The sequence below is a fragment of the Abramis brama genome (assembly GCF_963993115.1).
Source record: "Abramis brama genome assembly, chromosome: 13".
NCBI classification, from domain to species: domain Eukaryota; kingdom Metazoa; phylum Chordata; class Actinopteri; order Cypriniformes; family Leuciscidae; genus Abramis; species Abramis brama.
The window spans coordinates 4,709,370-4,724,254 of record NC_139975.1 but is presented as its reverse complement, the minus strand read 5'-3'; the positions used below and the strand labels follow the sequence as shown (position 1 = coordinate 4,724,254).

The window sequence follows — 14,885 nt, the reverse complement described above, 5'->3', positions numbered from 1 at the left end:
TGCCCCCCCCCCCCCCCACACACCCCCCCCTCTCTCTCTCTCTCTCTCTCTCTCTGTGTGTGTGTGTCACTCGTCTCAAGAGACGCCACAGTTCTTCCTGTCTGACGAGCTCTGATTAGATTTCAATCCCAAACTCTTCACAAAAGCCTTCGCAGTGTGTGTGTGTGTGTGTGTGTTTGTGTGTGTGTGTGTGTGTGTGTAGAGGTCTCTCTCTGCTGATATCTCTCCATGAGACAGCGTGTGTTGAAGTGCCCATCAAACACAGTCAGTGTGTGAATCCTCTTCCTCGGGATGGAAATGAAACATGTTTATCGTGCAGGAGAGTCTGTTCGTAATAGAGTTTGGAGAGACGTGTACTGTGTGTGTGTGTGTGTGTGTGTGTCTGTATATTTATTCATGTCTGTTTAAGGAAAAGGTAAAGCTTTTACCCTGATATATGAATTTTAAGGGGTCTTATCATAGAAAATTGGATTTTTCTTGCTCTTTTTGAAATGAAAAAACTCTTTTCAAGAGACTCTTTTCAAAAACAGCTTGTTCAGATTCATGTGCGAATAAATCAAAACCATGAGCTCATTAACATGAAATATAATAGTATAATATAATGTTAACTGAAAAACTTTGCAACACCAAACTTTACTGTATATATACACTGTATTTTAATTTATTATATGTTGTATAATACAAAATGTATTCATGTGGAGTGAGACTGTCGATCGATGAGATTTCAGTGTGTGACGCTGCGGAGATGAAAACGCTATGAAATGCACTGATGCTTCTTGTCATGGTTGCAGTAAAAGTAGTTATGAAAGAGATATTGTCTGGCTCAGTCACAGTGTGATGGTCAGAGTGAAGGAAAACGGTCATGTAAACTAAATCACAGCTGTTCTTAGAGCAACACACCTGGAGTGAAGTCGTCGTACACTACAGAAGTTCCTCAACAGTGTGGATTAAAATGTGTGACGGGTAGGTTTAGGGGTAGGGTTAGTGTGTGTGTGTGTGTGTGTGTGTGTGTACGTGTGTGTGACGGGTAGGTTTAGGGGTAGGGTTAGTGTGTGTGTGTGTGTACATGTGTGTGTGTGTGTGACGGGTAGGTTTAGGGGTAGGGTTAGTGTGTGTGTGTGTGTGTGTGTGTGTGTGTGTGTGACGGGTAGGTTTAGGGGTAGGGTTAGTGTGTGTGTGTGTGTGTGTGTGTGACGGGTAGGTTTAGGGGTAGGGTTAGTGTGTGTGTGTGTACGTGTGTGTGTGACGGGTAGGTTTAGGGGTAGGGTTAGTGTGTGTGTGTGTGTGTGTGTACATGTGTGTGTGTGTGTGTACGTGTGTGTGTGACGGGTAGGTTTAGGGGTAGGGTTAGTGTGTGTGTATGTGTGTACGTGTGTGTGTGTACGTGTGTGTGTGTGTGACGGGTAGGTTTAGGGGTAGGGTTAGTGTGTGTGTGTGTGTGTGTGTGTGTGTGTGACGGGTAGGTTTAGGGGTAGGGTTAGTGTGTGTGTGTGTGTGTGTGTGTGTGTGTGTGTGTGAGAGAGAGAGAGAGAGAGAGTGTGTGTGTGTGTGTGTGTGTGTGTGTGTGTGTGTGTGTGTGTGTGTGTGTGCGCATGTGCGTGTGTGTGTGTGTGTGTGTGTGTGTGTGTGAGACGGGTAGGTTTAGGGGTTGTGTGTATGTATGTGTGTGTGTGTGTGTGTGTGTGTGTGTCACCTTGCTACAGGGCATGATCCAGTATGCGATGGCGAGGAAAGGCAATCCCACAGTTACGCCCAGAACCGTCAGACACTTCACACCGATGGACTGTTGCCGCAGACCCGACAGATTCTCGTACCAGATCGTGAGCAGCTGCTGCTGGCAGTTCGGATGAGCCACAAACTGACACACAAGGAGAACACAGCCGGATGACAAATCAGGTTACAGCAGGAAAACACATTCTGTGCACTTACTGTGGATGAATACAGCAGCAGAATACTGAACATGGTCAAATGTGTTAAACAGACACTGGAGAGTAGTAGTGCATTACCTCAGCGTAAAACTGGAATTAAATGATGCTATGATATTTATTTACGAAGAACATATTTCTCCAATTCTTGTAATTTGATAAATGTTCAATTTATGATTACAATTAGTAGGTTTTTTTTTATTTTATTATTATGTAAATTCCAATCAAGGTAAATGTATAAGAGCTGATAATAAACAACACATGAAGGTGATAAAATAATCTTCTTTTATTTATTTATTTTTAAAGAAAGTTTAAAGTCACTATCAAAGGTTCGTCTGACCAATGGTAGACTACTGTTCTATATAATAAAATTTTATTTGTTAATATAATATTATAATAATTTAATTTTAAGCAACATTTCTCTCAACTCTGCTAAACAAAGTTTTATATGTTAAACAGAGATTTTTTTCATTAAAATATATTTATTTATTTTAATATAAAAATATATAATATAATTTTATATATTATATATTATATTATAATTTAATATAATTTTTTATGTTTTTGAAATAAGTCTCTTATGCTCATCAAGACTGAATTTATTTGATGAAATATACAGTAAAATCAGTAATACTGTGAAATATTATTACAGTTTAAATGAACTGTTTTCTATTTGATACATACAGGTGAAACTAGAAAAATTTGAATATCATGCAAAAGTTATCATTTTGATGATTATGGCTTACAGCTTATGAAAACCCCAAATTCAAAATCTCAGAAAATTAGAATATTACATGAAATCAGTAAAAAAAAAAAAAGGATTTTAAAAACAGAAATGTTGGCCCTCTGAAAAGTATAATCATATGTATATATACTAAATATATTAGTTTCGAAATACATGAACTTTTGCACGATATTCTAATTTTTCGAGTTTCACTTGTAGTAAAGTGTAATTTATACCAGTGATCAAAGCTGAATTTTCAGCATCATTACTCCAGTCTTCAGTGTCACATGATCCTTCAGAAATCTAATTATTGTAGTTCTGATTCAGTTTTCCGAATGCTATGGAACACAGCCGCTGGGTTTCCTGTAGTGTGGTTTCTTTAGGAAAGATAACACTAGCATCGCGATGCCCTCAGAGAAACAGACAGATCGTAAAACTGATTTAAGGTGAGCCGGCGGATGTGTGTGATCCAGAGCTGGAGCCGGCTATAGCTGACAGTGTGTGTGATAGACAATCAATTTCAGAAGTTACAAGTCATATACCATCCTCAGCCTTAATTTGCCGGCAGACCACACACACACACACACACACACACACGCTCTTTCCCACCTGAAGCTCACCTGTCTTTAGTGATCCATTAAATTCTTACAGACAGAATGATGGTAGTTATTCTGTGTGTGTGTGTGTGTGTGTGTGTGTGTGTGTGTGTGTGTGTGTGTGTGTGTGTGTGTGTGTGTGTCACCTGAATCTTGTACCTGGTTGCCATAGCAACCATCCCTTCTGATTGCTTTAATTGAAATTTGTCTCACACTCGTCTGAATAAACTGCATGTTTAGTTTCCATCTACAAAAGGCACCAATTTGTATTTATGCATAATTTATATTTTAATCTGCATAATTTTTTTAAAGCTGAACTTGAAATGATTTGATCTACATAATTTTTAAAAATTAAAGGTGAATGGGTTTTCATGTGCATAATTATTTTATAATGGGTAAAGAGTTTTTGATTAATTGATTCTCAGGTCATTGATTCATGTGGAAGCCTTAATGAAAAGTGAAACTGTTCTCAGTAATATGGATATGTTGTATTCCAGATTTATGATGTATTTTCACTTCCCAACAAAGTGCAACCTGTCATCTGTAAACTAATGAACAAGCGAGCTTCTGGCGAGCTTTAGTGCTCTTCATAATCAACAGTGCACACAATGCACACAGATTAAATTGTATTGTCAACATTCACAATTATAACGTATATTAAAATCAATACAGGATTCTTTCATTAATGCCCTCGGCTCAAGGCTCACTGGTAACTATTATACTGTGGCATTCAGTGCTCTAATCTCATAAATATGATGATGTCAATGTTCCTCGAAGGCTTTATATAACTAAAGGGTCTGTCATTGTCACGGGTCTTCAGTCATTAAAACTATTAAGATTTAAATCACAATCTGAAAGTGATTAAGACTCAGTCACCTGTCCTGTAATGAGAGTTGTCCTCGAGAGGGTTTGAGGGCAACAGGACTAATTACTCTCACAGTCTCTGGTTAACAAGGTCGTGATCCCTATAAACCCACAGCACTGATGGATGACACGACAGATCATGATCTGCACATCGTACACTGACTCCACAGCAACAAAAAATACGTTTATGCAATAAAAACAGACTGGAAAATTTTAATAATCACATTGAAAATTCTCATTCCTGTAAAGCACAATAAATGATTAACTTTTGATTAGTATTTATACATCATGGTTGTATTTATTTTTGTCATTTTTATTAGTTTTATTAGTATAGGGCAGCACGATATTGAAGAAAACTACGATATGCGATAACTCATTAAATAATGCGATATGCAATATGATAATGCTTAAAGTGTGTAAATTATCTTTAAAATATACTTAAAATGATATAACCTACACACGTGTTTCATATTCTTTTTGTGATAAGAAAGCATCCCTACAGCTTCTGAAAGTGAACATCAGTGTTTTACTGTAGCGTAAGAAGTGTAATTTTAACATCGGTGGGTTCAGGTTATCCTACATTAGGGTTATTTAACAACAGAAACTGAATAATCAAATATAAAAATAAAACACTGCTTAGTTTTCACTGTATGAATTAAATATATAATAAATATTAAAGCTACAAAAGTTATTCAGCCAAGAGCAGTGAGTGATTTACTCTTTGTCTTTTGTTCATGACCATAGTTATTGCAAGCCGCTGCGATATGCATATCGCGATATATACATTTGCGATATTTCAATAATTTCGATATATTGTGCAGCCCTAGTATATAAATATTAGGGCTCGGTATTGACACAAATTTCACAATTCGATTCGATTTCGATTCACAAGCTTGCAATTCGATTCGATTTCAATTCCGATTTGATTCAATATTGATTATTTTGGATATCAGGTACAATACATGGCAAATTTCAAATCTCTGAACTAATGCTGTAAACTATGGGAGTCAGTTGTAGCCGACTAGGCTTCATTAGCCTACTATAGCCTAATACTGAAGGTAAAAATTAACTGATTTGTATAAAAACTTAAATTACACTTTTATTTATTTTTATAATAATAAAGTTATATGAAATGTAAACATTTAAATGGTGGCTGTCATAAAAACTTAGATTTATTCAAACATGCATTAAATATTGAAGAACATTAAAAATTATAATGAATATGTAATATGGTGCATATATTTAGCAAAATGCTCCTGTCTAGAGTTAATTGTTCTAGCTGACTAACGAGTTTATGGTCACTGGATATGTTTTTTCTGAGGTAAATGTGATGTTACATGACATTGTTTACAATCCGTTTTACTGATGTCTTTCCACGAAACACTGATTGGGCGATTCCATGTGACATGATACGGAATTCGATAAGTTGTACTCTATCTTTTAACACACTTTCAGATGCTCATTCATGTTTATATCGCGCTGTAACTGGTGTTATTAAGGCGGAAGAGAAGATCATGTGCTTCTCTTGATCTGAGCCAGAGCGATCTCACGCCACAGCGCCAAAACGCTATTTATGTTTTGGAATTTCATAAGAAAATGGACGTAATTTGAAATCTGAGACTTTGTATCATATCAAAGTAACAAAGCACAAAGATTATTGCGATTTATTGGATGGGATGCGCTACAATATTCATTCATCAACTGAAAATAGGATGACTAATCGATTCTTGGGAATTAAGAATCGATATCGGATAAAAATGAGAATCGATTAAAATCGAGAAATCAATATTTTTTACTCATCCCTAATAAATATATATAAATAGAGAAACAATAGTTGATATAAAGTAAGAGTATAGAGGTATAAAATGATCTTTTGATGAGAAATGTTTGACTTGCTGGTTAATTGCACGAGCAAATTAGATATCAGAATATTAATACATCAAACAACTAGAACTATCATTTCATTTTATTCAATAACTGGGTTATTTCAGGAGAAACATCTGAGACATTGGCAAAGGTCTCTTCAGAAACTAATCTTGTGAAATTAAAGCTGAGGCGTGTCTCCACAAGCCCACTGTCTCGGCTTCATTTCCTCTCTCTAGTGTGTGTGTTTGCTTGACATTTAGTCCAATAAGATCAGAGTGGATGAAGCCAAAGCAAGTATAACTGTCCAACTCACAGCTCATGATAATTACAGAAACACACATGCATGACCTCAAAGAATGCTCGATGTTGAACTGCCTGTGCAAACTTCTCATGGAGGTTATCTCATAAGAAAGCTGGTTTGCGTGTCAGAAGGCGCGTTTCCATTACAGATTTGCACAAAACTTTTGCGATTTTTTTCTAAATGTCGACTGAATGTCGACTAAAACTTTTTCCTCTCGCGATAAGTCATTCCAAAAATCATGGCAACGGATGTTGGTAGGTTTATGTTTATCTCAGCCACTGCACTGGCCATTATTATTAATGGAAGGAGACGTATGTGTGTTATCCAATCATTAATGGTAAGGAACGACCCTTATTATAATTGTGAGTGGCTCATATGAGGAGTTTCTGGGTGTTTCTCACTCATTTCTGCTTCGAGGTCTTGATTGTGGCATTTCTTTGAGGTTTAGAATCCAGTATTCCTGTAATTCTTTTGTCTTTTATGAGTTTAATAAAGAACTCTGTCTCGTATTCTGTCCAAACACACCGCGTCGTCTACGTCAGCTGACTGTAAATGCGCAAACACTGTTTCCATTGCAGTTTTGCGAAATATTTATTTTTCGAATTGCCTGAAAAACCTCCTCATGAGAGCGTAAAAACTTTTTTGCGATAAATGGGAGTTTTTGCGAAATTGACGTGTTTCCATTGGGCGTATTTTCATTTCGCAATTTCAATTTTGCGCAATTTGAAGGGTAATGGAAACGCGGCTAGTGTTGAGGAGTCAGTGGAGTGTGTGCTGAAGTCAGAAGGTGAGGAAGTTCTGGAGTTCTCCATCTGAGACACAGTCGGACAATCAAGAGTTCAGCTGAGGTGAAAGAACCAATCAGATGCTTGATCAATCCAAACCTGAACTCTCTCCTCACCTCACGTCTCTTCTGTTCTGTTCCCAGACCTACTGTTCTTTCACACAGAACACTTTCTGCACTTCTTTTACAATGTTTTCAGTGTAAACATGCGCTAGACGGACGTCTTTAACCACTGCACTCGTGTCTTGCGTCTGTCTTGCGTCTTTTGCAGCGTCTTGAGCATGACGTGAACTGGATTTCACCAAGAACAACACGTTCTAGGATCGACATCTTTGTTGATCCTGGAACAACATTCCAGTCAACCAATCAGGGGTGTTTCCCTAAAGCTTCGTTAGCCACAAGTTCAGTTGAATTGTGTTGGTAACGACTGAACATGTGACCATAGTTGGCTTCGGGACACACACTCCAGATTTGAGGGACAAGTCCACAGTTTAGGGTTATGTGCTTCTACATCAGTGTTATTCACCATCATTTCCCTCTTATAAAGAGTTATGGGTAGGGATAGGGTTAGGTTTAGGGGTAGCGATATGTTTCTGGGCAGGAATGTTGTTCCAGGATCAACAAAAGATGTTAATCCAGAATCACGGTGAATCAAGTTCAATAAAATAAATAAAAAATTGTTTCTACACCTTGCTGACCTGTGTCTCATGTTTTTAACCATGAGATCCACTTTCTTCAATGAGCAACAGACCAGAAGACATTCATTTTCTATGTAGAATAGTACAGGAACTGCACGGAGACCCTGGAGATCGGTATGTGGGAATTTCAGATCCAATTTGAGCTTTGGATGCATTGAAATAGTTAAACTTCTGTGGCTAAATCATATGCAACCGTCCGGTAGGATGTGATGTATTCTAACCCAAAACTATGAGCACGAGGTGCATGAGAATTACCAGTATTTTCATATTTATTGATAATTAATTTTAAAAAATATTTTCGTTTTCATCACAGTTTGTTAATGTGGGTCCACCAAAAATGATTCATAAATGCTTTGGATAAAAGCATCTGCTAAATGAATAAATGTAAATGTAAATGTAGGTTAAGTGAGAACGTTCTCACCTTTTTGACCTCATATTTGATGGCGAGTTTGATGCGGCTCAGACATGGTCTCTGTTCTGTGGGGGGGTTCTGGTCCACGTCACCGTTCAGAATGGCCTCAACTTCCTCTGTGTCCCGGCAAAGATCCAGAACTCCCACCACAAAGTCCTTACACTGCATAGACAACTTCCTGTAGTCGTTCTGAGAGAGAGAGAGAGAGAGAGAGAGAGAGAGAGAGAGAGAGAGAGAGAGAGAGAGAGAGAGAGAGAGAGAGAGAGAAGACAAAATGTTGAGAAATGGTTTGATGAAGAATGCAAAAGGATCTTAGAAATATAGCAAATGAAAAACATCACCAACCAAACAACCCGGCCTTACGCATTAGATACAATGATATTTTAAATAAATACAAATGTACAAATAGGAACAAAAAACAAAATTATACCCACATGAAACTTGAAGATATTGAAAACGCCATTAATCAAAATCAATTCTGGAATATATGGAACAAGTTCAACACAAAACTACAACTGACATTACCCATCCAAAATGGTGATATCTGGAAAGCACATTTTGAAAACCTCTACAAAGACATACCAATTAAACAAATTAGACCAGAACAAAATATTATAAAAGAAAAACACCAAACATTAGAACAAACAATTAAAGACAACCAAAACCCTCTTGATTCTCCAATTACTTGGGAAGAATTGATCACACAGACAAAATCTCTCCAGCCGAGGAAAGCTTGTGGTCCAGACAGCATTAAAAACGAGATGCTCAAATGCAGCACCCCAGAGATGCAGGCTGCAGTGTTAAAGCTGTTCAATATTGTTCTACAGTCAGGATGTTTTCCTGACATCTGGTGCAAAGGACTCATTTCCCCCATTCATAAGAGTGGGGACAAATCAGACCCTAATAACTACCGTGGCATCTCTGTCAGCAGCTGTCTAGGCAAATTATTCTGTAGCATTCTCAATAAAAGAATGCTAGATTTCATTGAGGAACACTCCATCTTAAGTAAAAGTCAGATTGGTTTCCTCCCAAAACACCGCACCACTGATCATATACAGGTGCTGGTCATAAAATTAGAATATCATCAAAAAGTTGATTTATTTCAGTAATTCCGTTAAAAAAGTGAAACTTGTATATTATATAGACTCATTACATGCAAAGTGAGATATCTCAAGCCTTTATTTGTTATAATTTTGATGATTATGGCTTACAGCTTATGAAAACCACAAAATCAAAATCTCAGAAAATTAGAATATTACATGAAATCACACAGTAATTACACAGTGATACCATGGTCATTGAACCAGGTTTTGGTTCTTTTGGCAGTGTGGGCAGGTGCAAATCCTGCTGGAAAATGAAGGACGGCTGCGTTGACTCTGGATTTAATAAAGCACAGTGGACCAAAGTCCTCTTTTCTGATGAGAGCAAATTTTGCATCTCATTTGGAAACCAAGGTCCCAGAGTCTGGAGGAAGAATGGAGAGGCACACAATCCAAGATGCTTGAAGTCCAGTGTGAAGTTTCCACAGTCTGTGTTGGTTTGGGGAGCCATGTCATCGGCTGGTGTTGGTCCACTGTGCTGTCCACTCAACGCAGCCGTCTACCAGGACATTTCCAGAGCACTTCATGCTTCCTTCAGCAGACAAGCTTTATGGAGATGCTGACTTCATTTTCCAGCAGGATTTGCACCTGCCCACACTGCCAAAAGAACCAAAACATGGTTCAATGACTATGGGATTACTGTGTAATTACTGTGTGATTTCATGTAATATTCTAATTTTCTGAGATTTTGATTTTGTGGTTTTCACAAGCTGTAAGCCATAATCATCAAAATTATAGCAAATAAAGGCTTGAGATATCTCACTTTGCATGTAATGAGTCTATATAATATACAAGTTTCACTTTTTTAATGGAATTACTGAAATAAATCAACTTTTTGATGATATTCTAATTTTATGACCAGCACCTGTATATACCCTTCACACCTTAATTAATAATCATGTACACCAAACTAAAAATGGTAAAATATTCTCTTGTTTCATTGATTTCAGAAAAGCTTTTGATTCTATTTGGCATGAAGGTCTCTTTTACAGACTTCTACAGTGTGGTATAGGGGGCAAAACGTATGATCTAGTTAAATCTATGTATTTAGAAAATATGTGTGCTGTTAGAATTGGCAACAAACAAACTGATTTCTTCACCCAGAGAAGAGGTGTTCGGCAGGGTTGCAATTTAAGTCCAACATTATTAAATATGTACATCAATGAGCTTGCTGTTGAGTTAGATCAATGTGCTGCTCCTGGCCTCTCCCTTCTAGATAGAGAGGTGAAGTCCCTGTTGTATGCTGACGATCTCGTTCTACTGTCTCCTACTAAACAAGGATTACAGCAACAGCTGGACATAGTAGAAAAATACTGTCAGAACTGGGCTCTGGCTGTAAATATGAAGAAAACTAATATCATAATCTTCCAAAAACGCGCAAGAGAGAGAGAGAGAGAGAGAGAGAGAGAGAGAGGGGGAGAGAGAGAGAGAGAGGGGGGGAGAGAGAGAGAGAGAGGGGGGAGAGAGAGAGAGAGGGGGGAGAGAGAGAGAGAGAGAGAGAGAGAGAGAGAGAGAGAGAGAGAGAGAGAGAGAGAGAGAGAGAGAGAGAGAGATGTTACCATAGTTGCCCATTAATTCCTATGAGAAAAATGTCAAAAGAAATATCCAGTAGATTTGCACTTTTTTTTAAAGAAAAATAATAAGTCTGCATGTGGCTTTGTGAACTTCAAATAAAGCAAATGATTCAGAAGTATTTTTTTTCTCTAGTTAAATAAAAGTAGCTAAACCAGACTGTATTGGAAAATTTTAATTCTGAAATTAAAATGACTTAATTTAGAAATGTAATGAAATATTTAAATATATTTATTTAATATTGTAAGAATTTATACATCATAGTATTTGTTGTACTACTTTTAATTTGTATTGCAATTTTAAATACATTAAATACATAAACGTACTTTTCTAATGATAAAGAAAAAGAAAAAGTTTGCATGTGGTTTTTAAACTTTAAATAAAGCTAATAATCAAGAACAGTTTTTTTCCAATCAAATAAAACTACAAAAAAAAATGAAAAATAAAAAATACAATAATACCAATAATTAAATATATACAGTAAATATATTTACTTAAAATATATTTAATTAGTAAAGTATTTATATATCATGGTAGTATTTGTTGTACTACTTTTAATTAACGCTCATAAAAATAATTTTTAAAAAAGTGTCCGGTAAAAAGATTGATATTCATTACTACATGATTTAGACATGTCTTCATGAGATTCATCCATAACTGATTTGCAAGATATAGAAAAGCAAAATTTTCTTTAATTATTCCACTGATGGACAAGCAGCCGAGAACAGACTCAGAAACCAGCATTTACAGCGACACCAGAGATCCAGATGAACACTGGAAGACTTTCACACAATCATCTTCAGTCTGGAGAACAACTGCAGTGTTTCAGTTCGTGTCCGTGTTCCTTCACCGGAACAGCGAGCGCTTGATTTCTGACACACAGGTCTGTGGGCGTTCAGACTGATCTCAGAGATAACCAGCAATCTGTCCGTCTCCGGGAAGAATCCCTTCATCCGTGTGTGTCTGACTCCGACCCACAGTCCGTTATAAAGAGGACCCGGATCGACCAGCGGAATAATCTGTCAAACATGCTGACTTGATGACACACAAATACTATACACTGCCATTTAAAAGTCTGTTTTGTTGAAAGAAATTAATACTTTTATCCATCAAGGATGCATTAAATTAATTAAAAGGGACAGTAAAGACATTTATAATGTTATAAAAAAAATTATATTTCAAATAAATGCTGTTCTTTTGAACTTTCATTCAAGGAATCTGAAAATCAATAAATTTTGGTTTCCACAAAAATATTAAACAGCACAACTGTTTTCAATATTGATAACAATAATCATAAATGTGTCTTGAGCATCAAATCATCATATTAGAATGATTTCTGAAGGATCATGTGACACTGAAGACTGGAGTAATGATGCTGAAAATTCAGCTTTGATCACAGGAATAAATTAGAGTTTACTACATTCACATAGAAAACAGCTATTTTAAATTGTAATAATATTTCAGAATTTTTCAGTTTTTACTGTATTTCTGATCAAATAAATGCAGTCCTGGTTTCTATATGTGATGTTGCTTTCCGTGTCACAAATTAATTCATAATGCAATGCAAAGCGTAATGTCAGAGCTGTAACTATAGTGTGAATTTTAGAGTGACTGAAACCATGTTTTAACCAATCTAATTAATGTATTAAATTCCATAACTGAAACTCTTATACATGTGAAATATGCTAATGACGTTTGCCAGTGATATCTTCTACAATACCATTAAGATCATTGTCTCGAAATAGCTCAAATTAGCCAAGCTAGCATACATCAAACACATTTGGCAGTCGGATCACTCACACACAGTCAGTCACACACACACATGCACATGCACACGCACACACATGCACACAGGTCTCATTCTGGACCAGCAGATGTTCTGAGTGTTGAACCCTTTCAGGAAAATGGATCAGCATCAAATACACTATATTATGCATATATGAATATTTCAAAATTGATCAAGGATGTAAAACGTTCACTTCACAGTCATTTCTAAAACAGATGTTTTAGATCATCTACAACTCTGAATGGCTGACAAACGTTGTCATCATAGCGGCGAAGTAATTGAGGTTTGTTGAAAACTTTACAGCCCATATCACTTCACTGTGTACTTTATGAATCATTACAAAGTGAAACAGCACACTGTAACAAAACAAACAGAAATGCAGAAGGACTCTGGATAAAAATTGATTATATATATATCCATTAACAAAGTATTTTTATTCAAAGTTTTAAATGAACAGACCTTTAAAAAGACAAACACAGTGTTTTGTTACAGTGTGTGAAGTCCGTTCACTTAAAACTGTGTAACAATTCATAAAGAACACAAAGTAACACACAGAGATGCACAATGACTCAGTTTAAAACTGGATAAAAATGACAAATAATTTCAGTGAAATGTGAATGTGAAAGCCAGCCACCCAAAAATACTCTAATAATGAGAACACTTTTAAACTACGCAGCGGCTCGCGGGACACTCTGTACACAGATGCTGAATCGATACAAGAAAGCACTTCTACACACAAGACCATTTAAGGAACGTAAATCTGAGATAAAGCTGCTTAGGCAATGAAATAATAAAAAATGAATGCAGAGCCAATGTAACAGCCAGCTCCAGAACTCAATTTTCATGTTTTATTGAATAATGCAACAATACATTAGCTAGGCTATATACTGTAGTTAATGCTGAAGTGTGTAATTTCCCCCCTCATGTGCCAGTTTCATGTTAAGAGTCACTATAAGAAACAAATAATGATCAAATTTCCTTATTAATGTACAAATCTAGTTTATTTTGCAATCATGTTTGATGCTGTATTACACGCAGCAACTTTAACCAGTTCAGACTGGTTCTGCTTCTGCACTTGATTTTGTATGTTAGATTCCTCTAGGTCCCAATCTATGAGGAACAGACTGAACATTGAGCTCTTCTCAGGAAACAGAGAGCGGTGGAATATGGAAGATTGTCTCTGCCATGGAATAAAACAGTTTAAAAGACAATTGCGATTCTATATCTTGCAATTCCAACTTTTTTATTCCGTAGCAGAAACAAGCTTTCATCCTTTTTTGACTTATCTCCTGTCACGGGTTGAGGTAGGGTTGAAGTGAGGACTCAAGGATGCAGAGGAATATGGGTTTTATTAAAGTAAAACAAAACACAAACAGAAACTATACCCCGTGGGGGAAAACACTACAGACTAGACTTGACTAGGCAGGAAACATACACTACCGTATCATCAGACAGCCAGGGTACAGGACAGCAAACAAGCCAGGTAACGAGGGAGGACAGGTGGGGAAACTGAACCAATAATCAGATAACAAGATGGGCGGGGTCAGACAATAGACAAGAGAGCACATGGCACAGGGAAGCATAACGAGACAAGCCATGTGCTCACATCAAACATGAAATCACACACAAGCACATGGCCAACAATAACCAATCGCTAGCCATGAGCTTATGTAACCTCTCTACCCGGGTCCTACTTGCCCTGCTCTGTGCGAGACTTGAACCCGGGTCTCCAGTCAGGCGCTCTAACAAGGAGGCTAAAGACTGCAGCCTCTAGTATCTGTCGCTAGAGCAACTATTGAGATCAGAGGAGTGAGGTTTACTCACACAGCGACTACTAGCTGGCCTCCGTTACACTCACCCCCCTAAACCTCACTCCCATCCAGGTCACGGCATCAATGTAACCCCTCCACCCGGGTCCTACTCACCCCGCTACCCCCCTAAACCTCACTCCCATCCTGGTCACGGCACCAATGTAACCCCTCCACCCGGGTCCTACTCACCCCGCTACCCCCCTAAACCTCACTCCCATCCTGGTCACGGCACCAATGTAACCCCTCCACCCGGGTCCTACTCACCCCGCTACCCCCCTAAACCTCACTCCCATCCAGGTCACGGCATCAATGTAACTCCTCCACCCGGGTCCTACTCACCCCGCTACCCCCTAAACCTCACTCCCATCCAGGTCACGGCACCAATGTAACCCCTCCACCCGGGTCCTACTCGCCCCGCTACCCCCTAAACCTCACTCCCATCCAGG

The 14,885-nt window shown here is 37.7% G+C and overlaps 1 protein-coding gene across 1 annotated transcript in view; it reads right to left on the bottom strand.

Moving 5' to 3' along the window:
- trpc7b (transient receptor potential cation channel, subfamily C, member 7b) overlaps positions 1 to 14,885 on the bottom strand; it is a gene marked incomplete at its 5' end in the record, with an annotated part of 56,152 nt that overhangs the window by 32,104 nt on the left and 9,163 nt on the right. The window contains 2 exons of the mRNA XM_084133099.1: positions 1,694 to 1,858; positions 8,180 to 8,359. Coding sequence (XP_083989225.1) covers positions 1,694 to 1,858; positions 8,180 to 8,359 — 345 coding nt within the window. The remainder of the gene's footprint in view (positions 1 to 1,693; positions 1,859 to 8,179; positions 8,360 to 14,885) is intronic.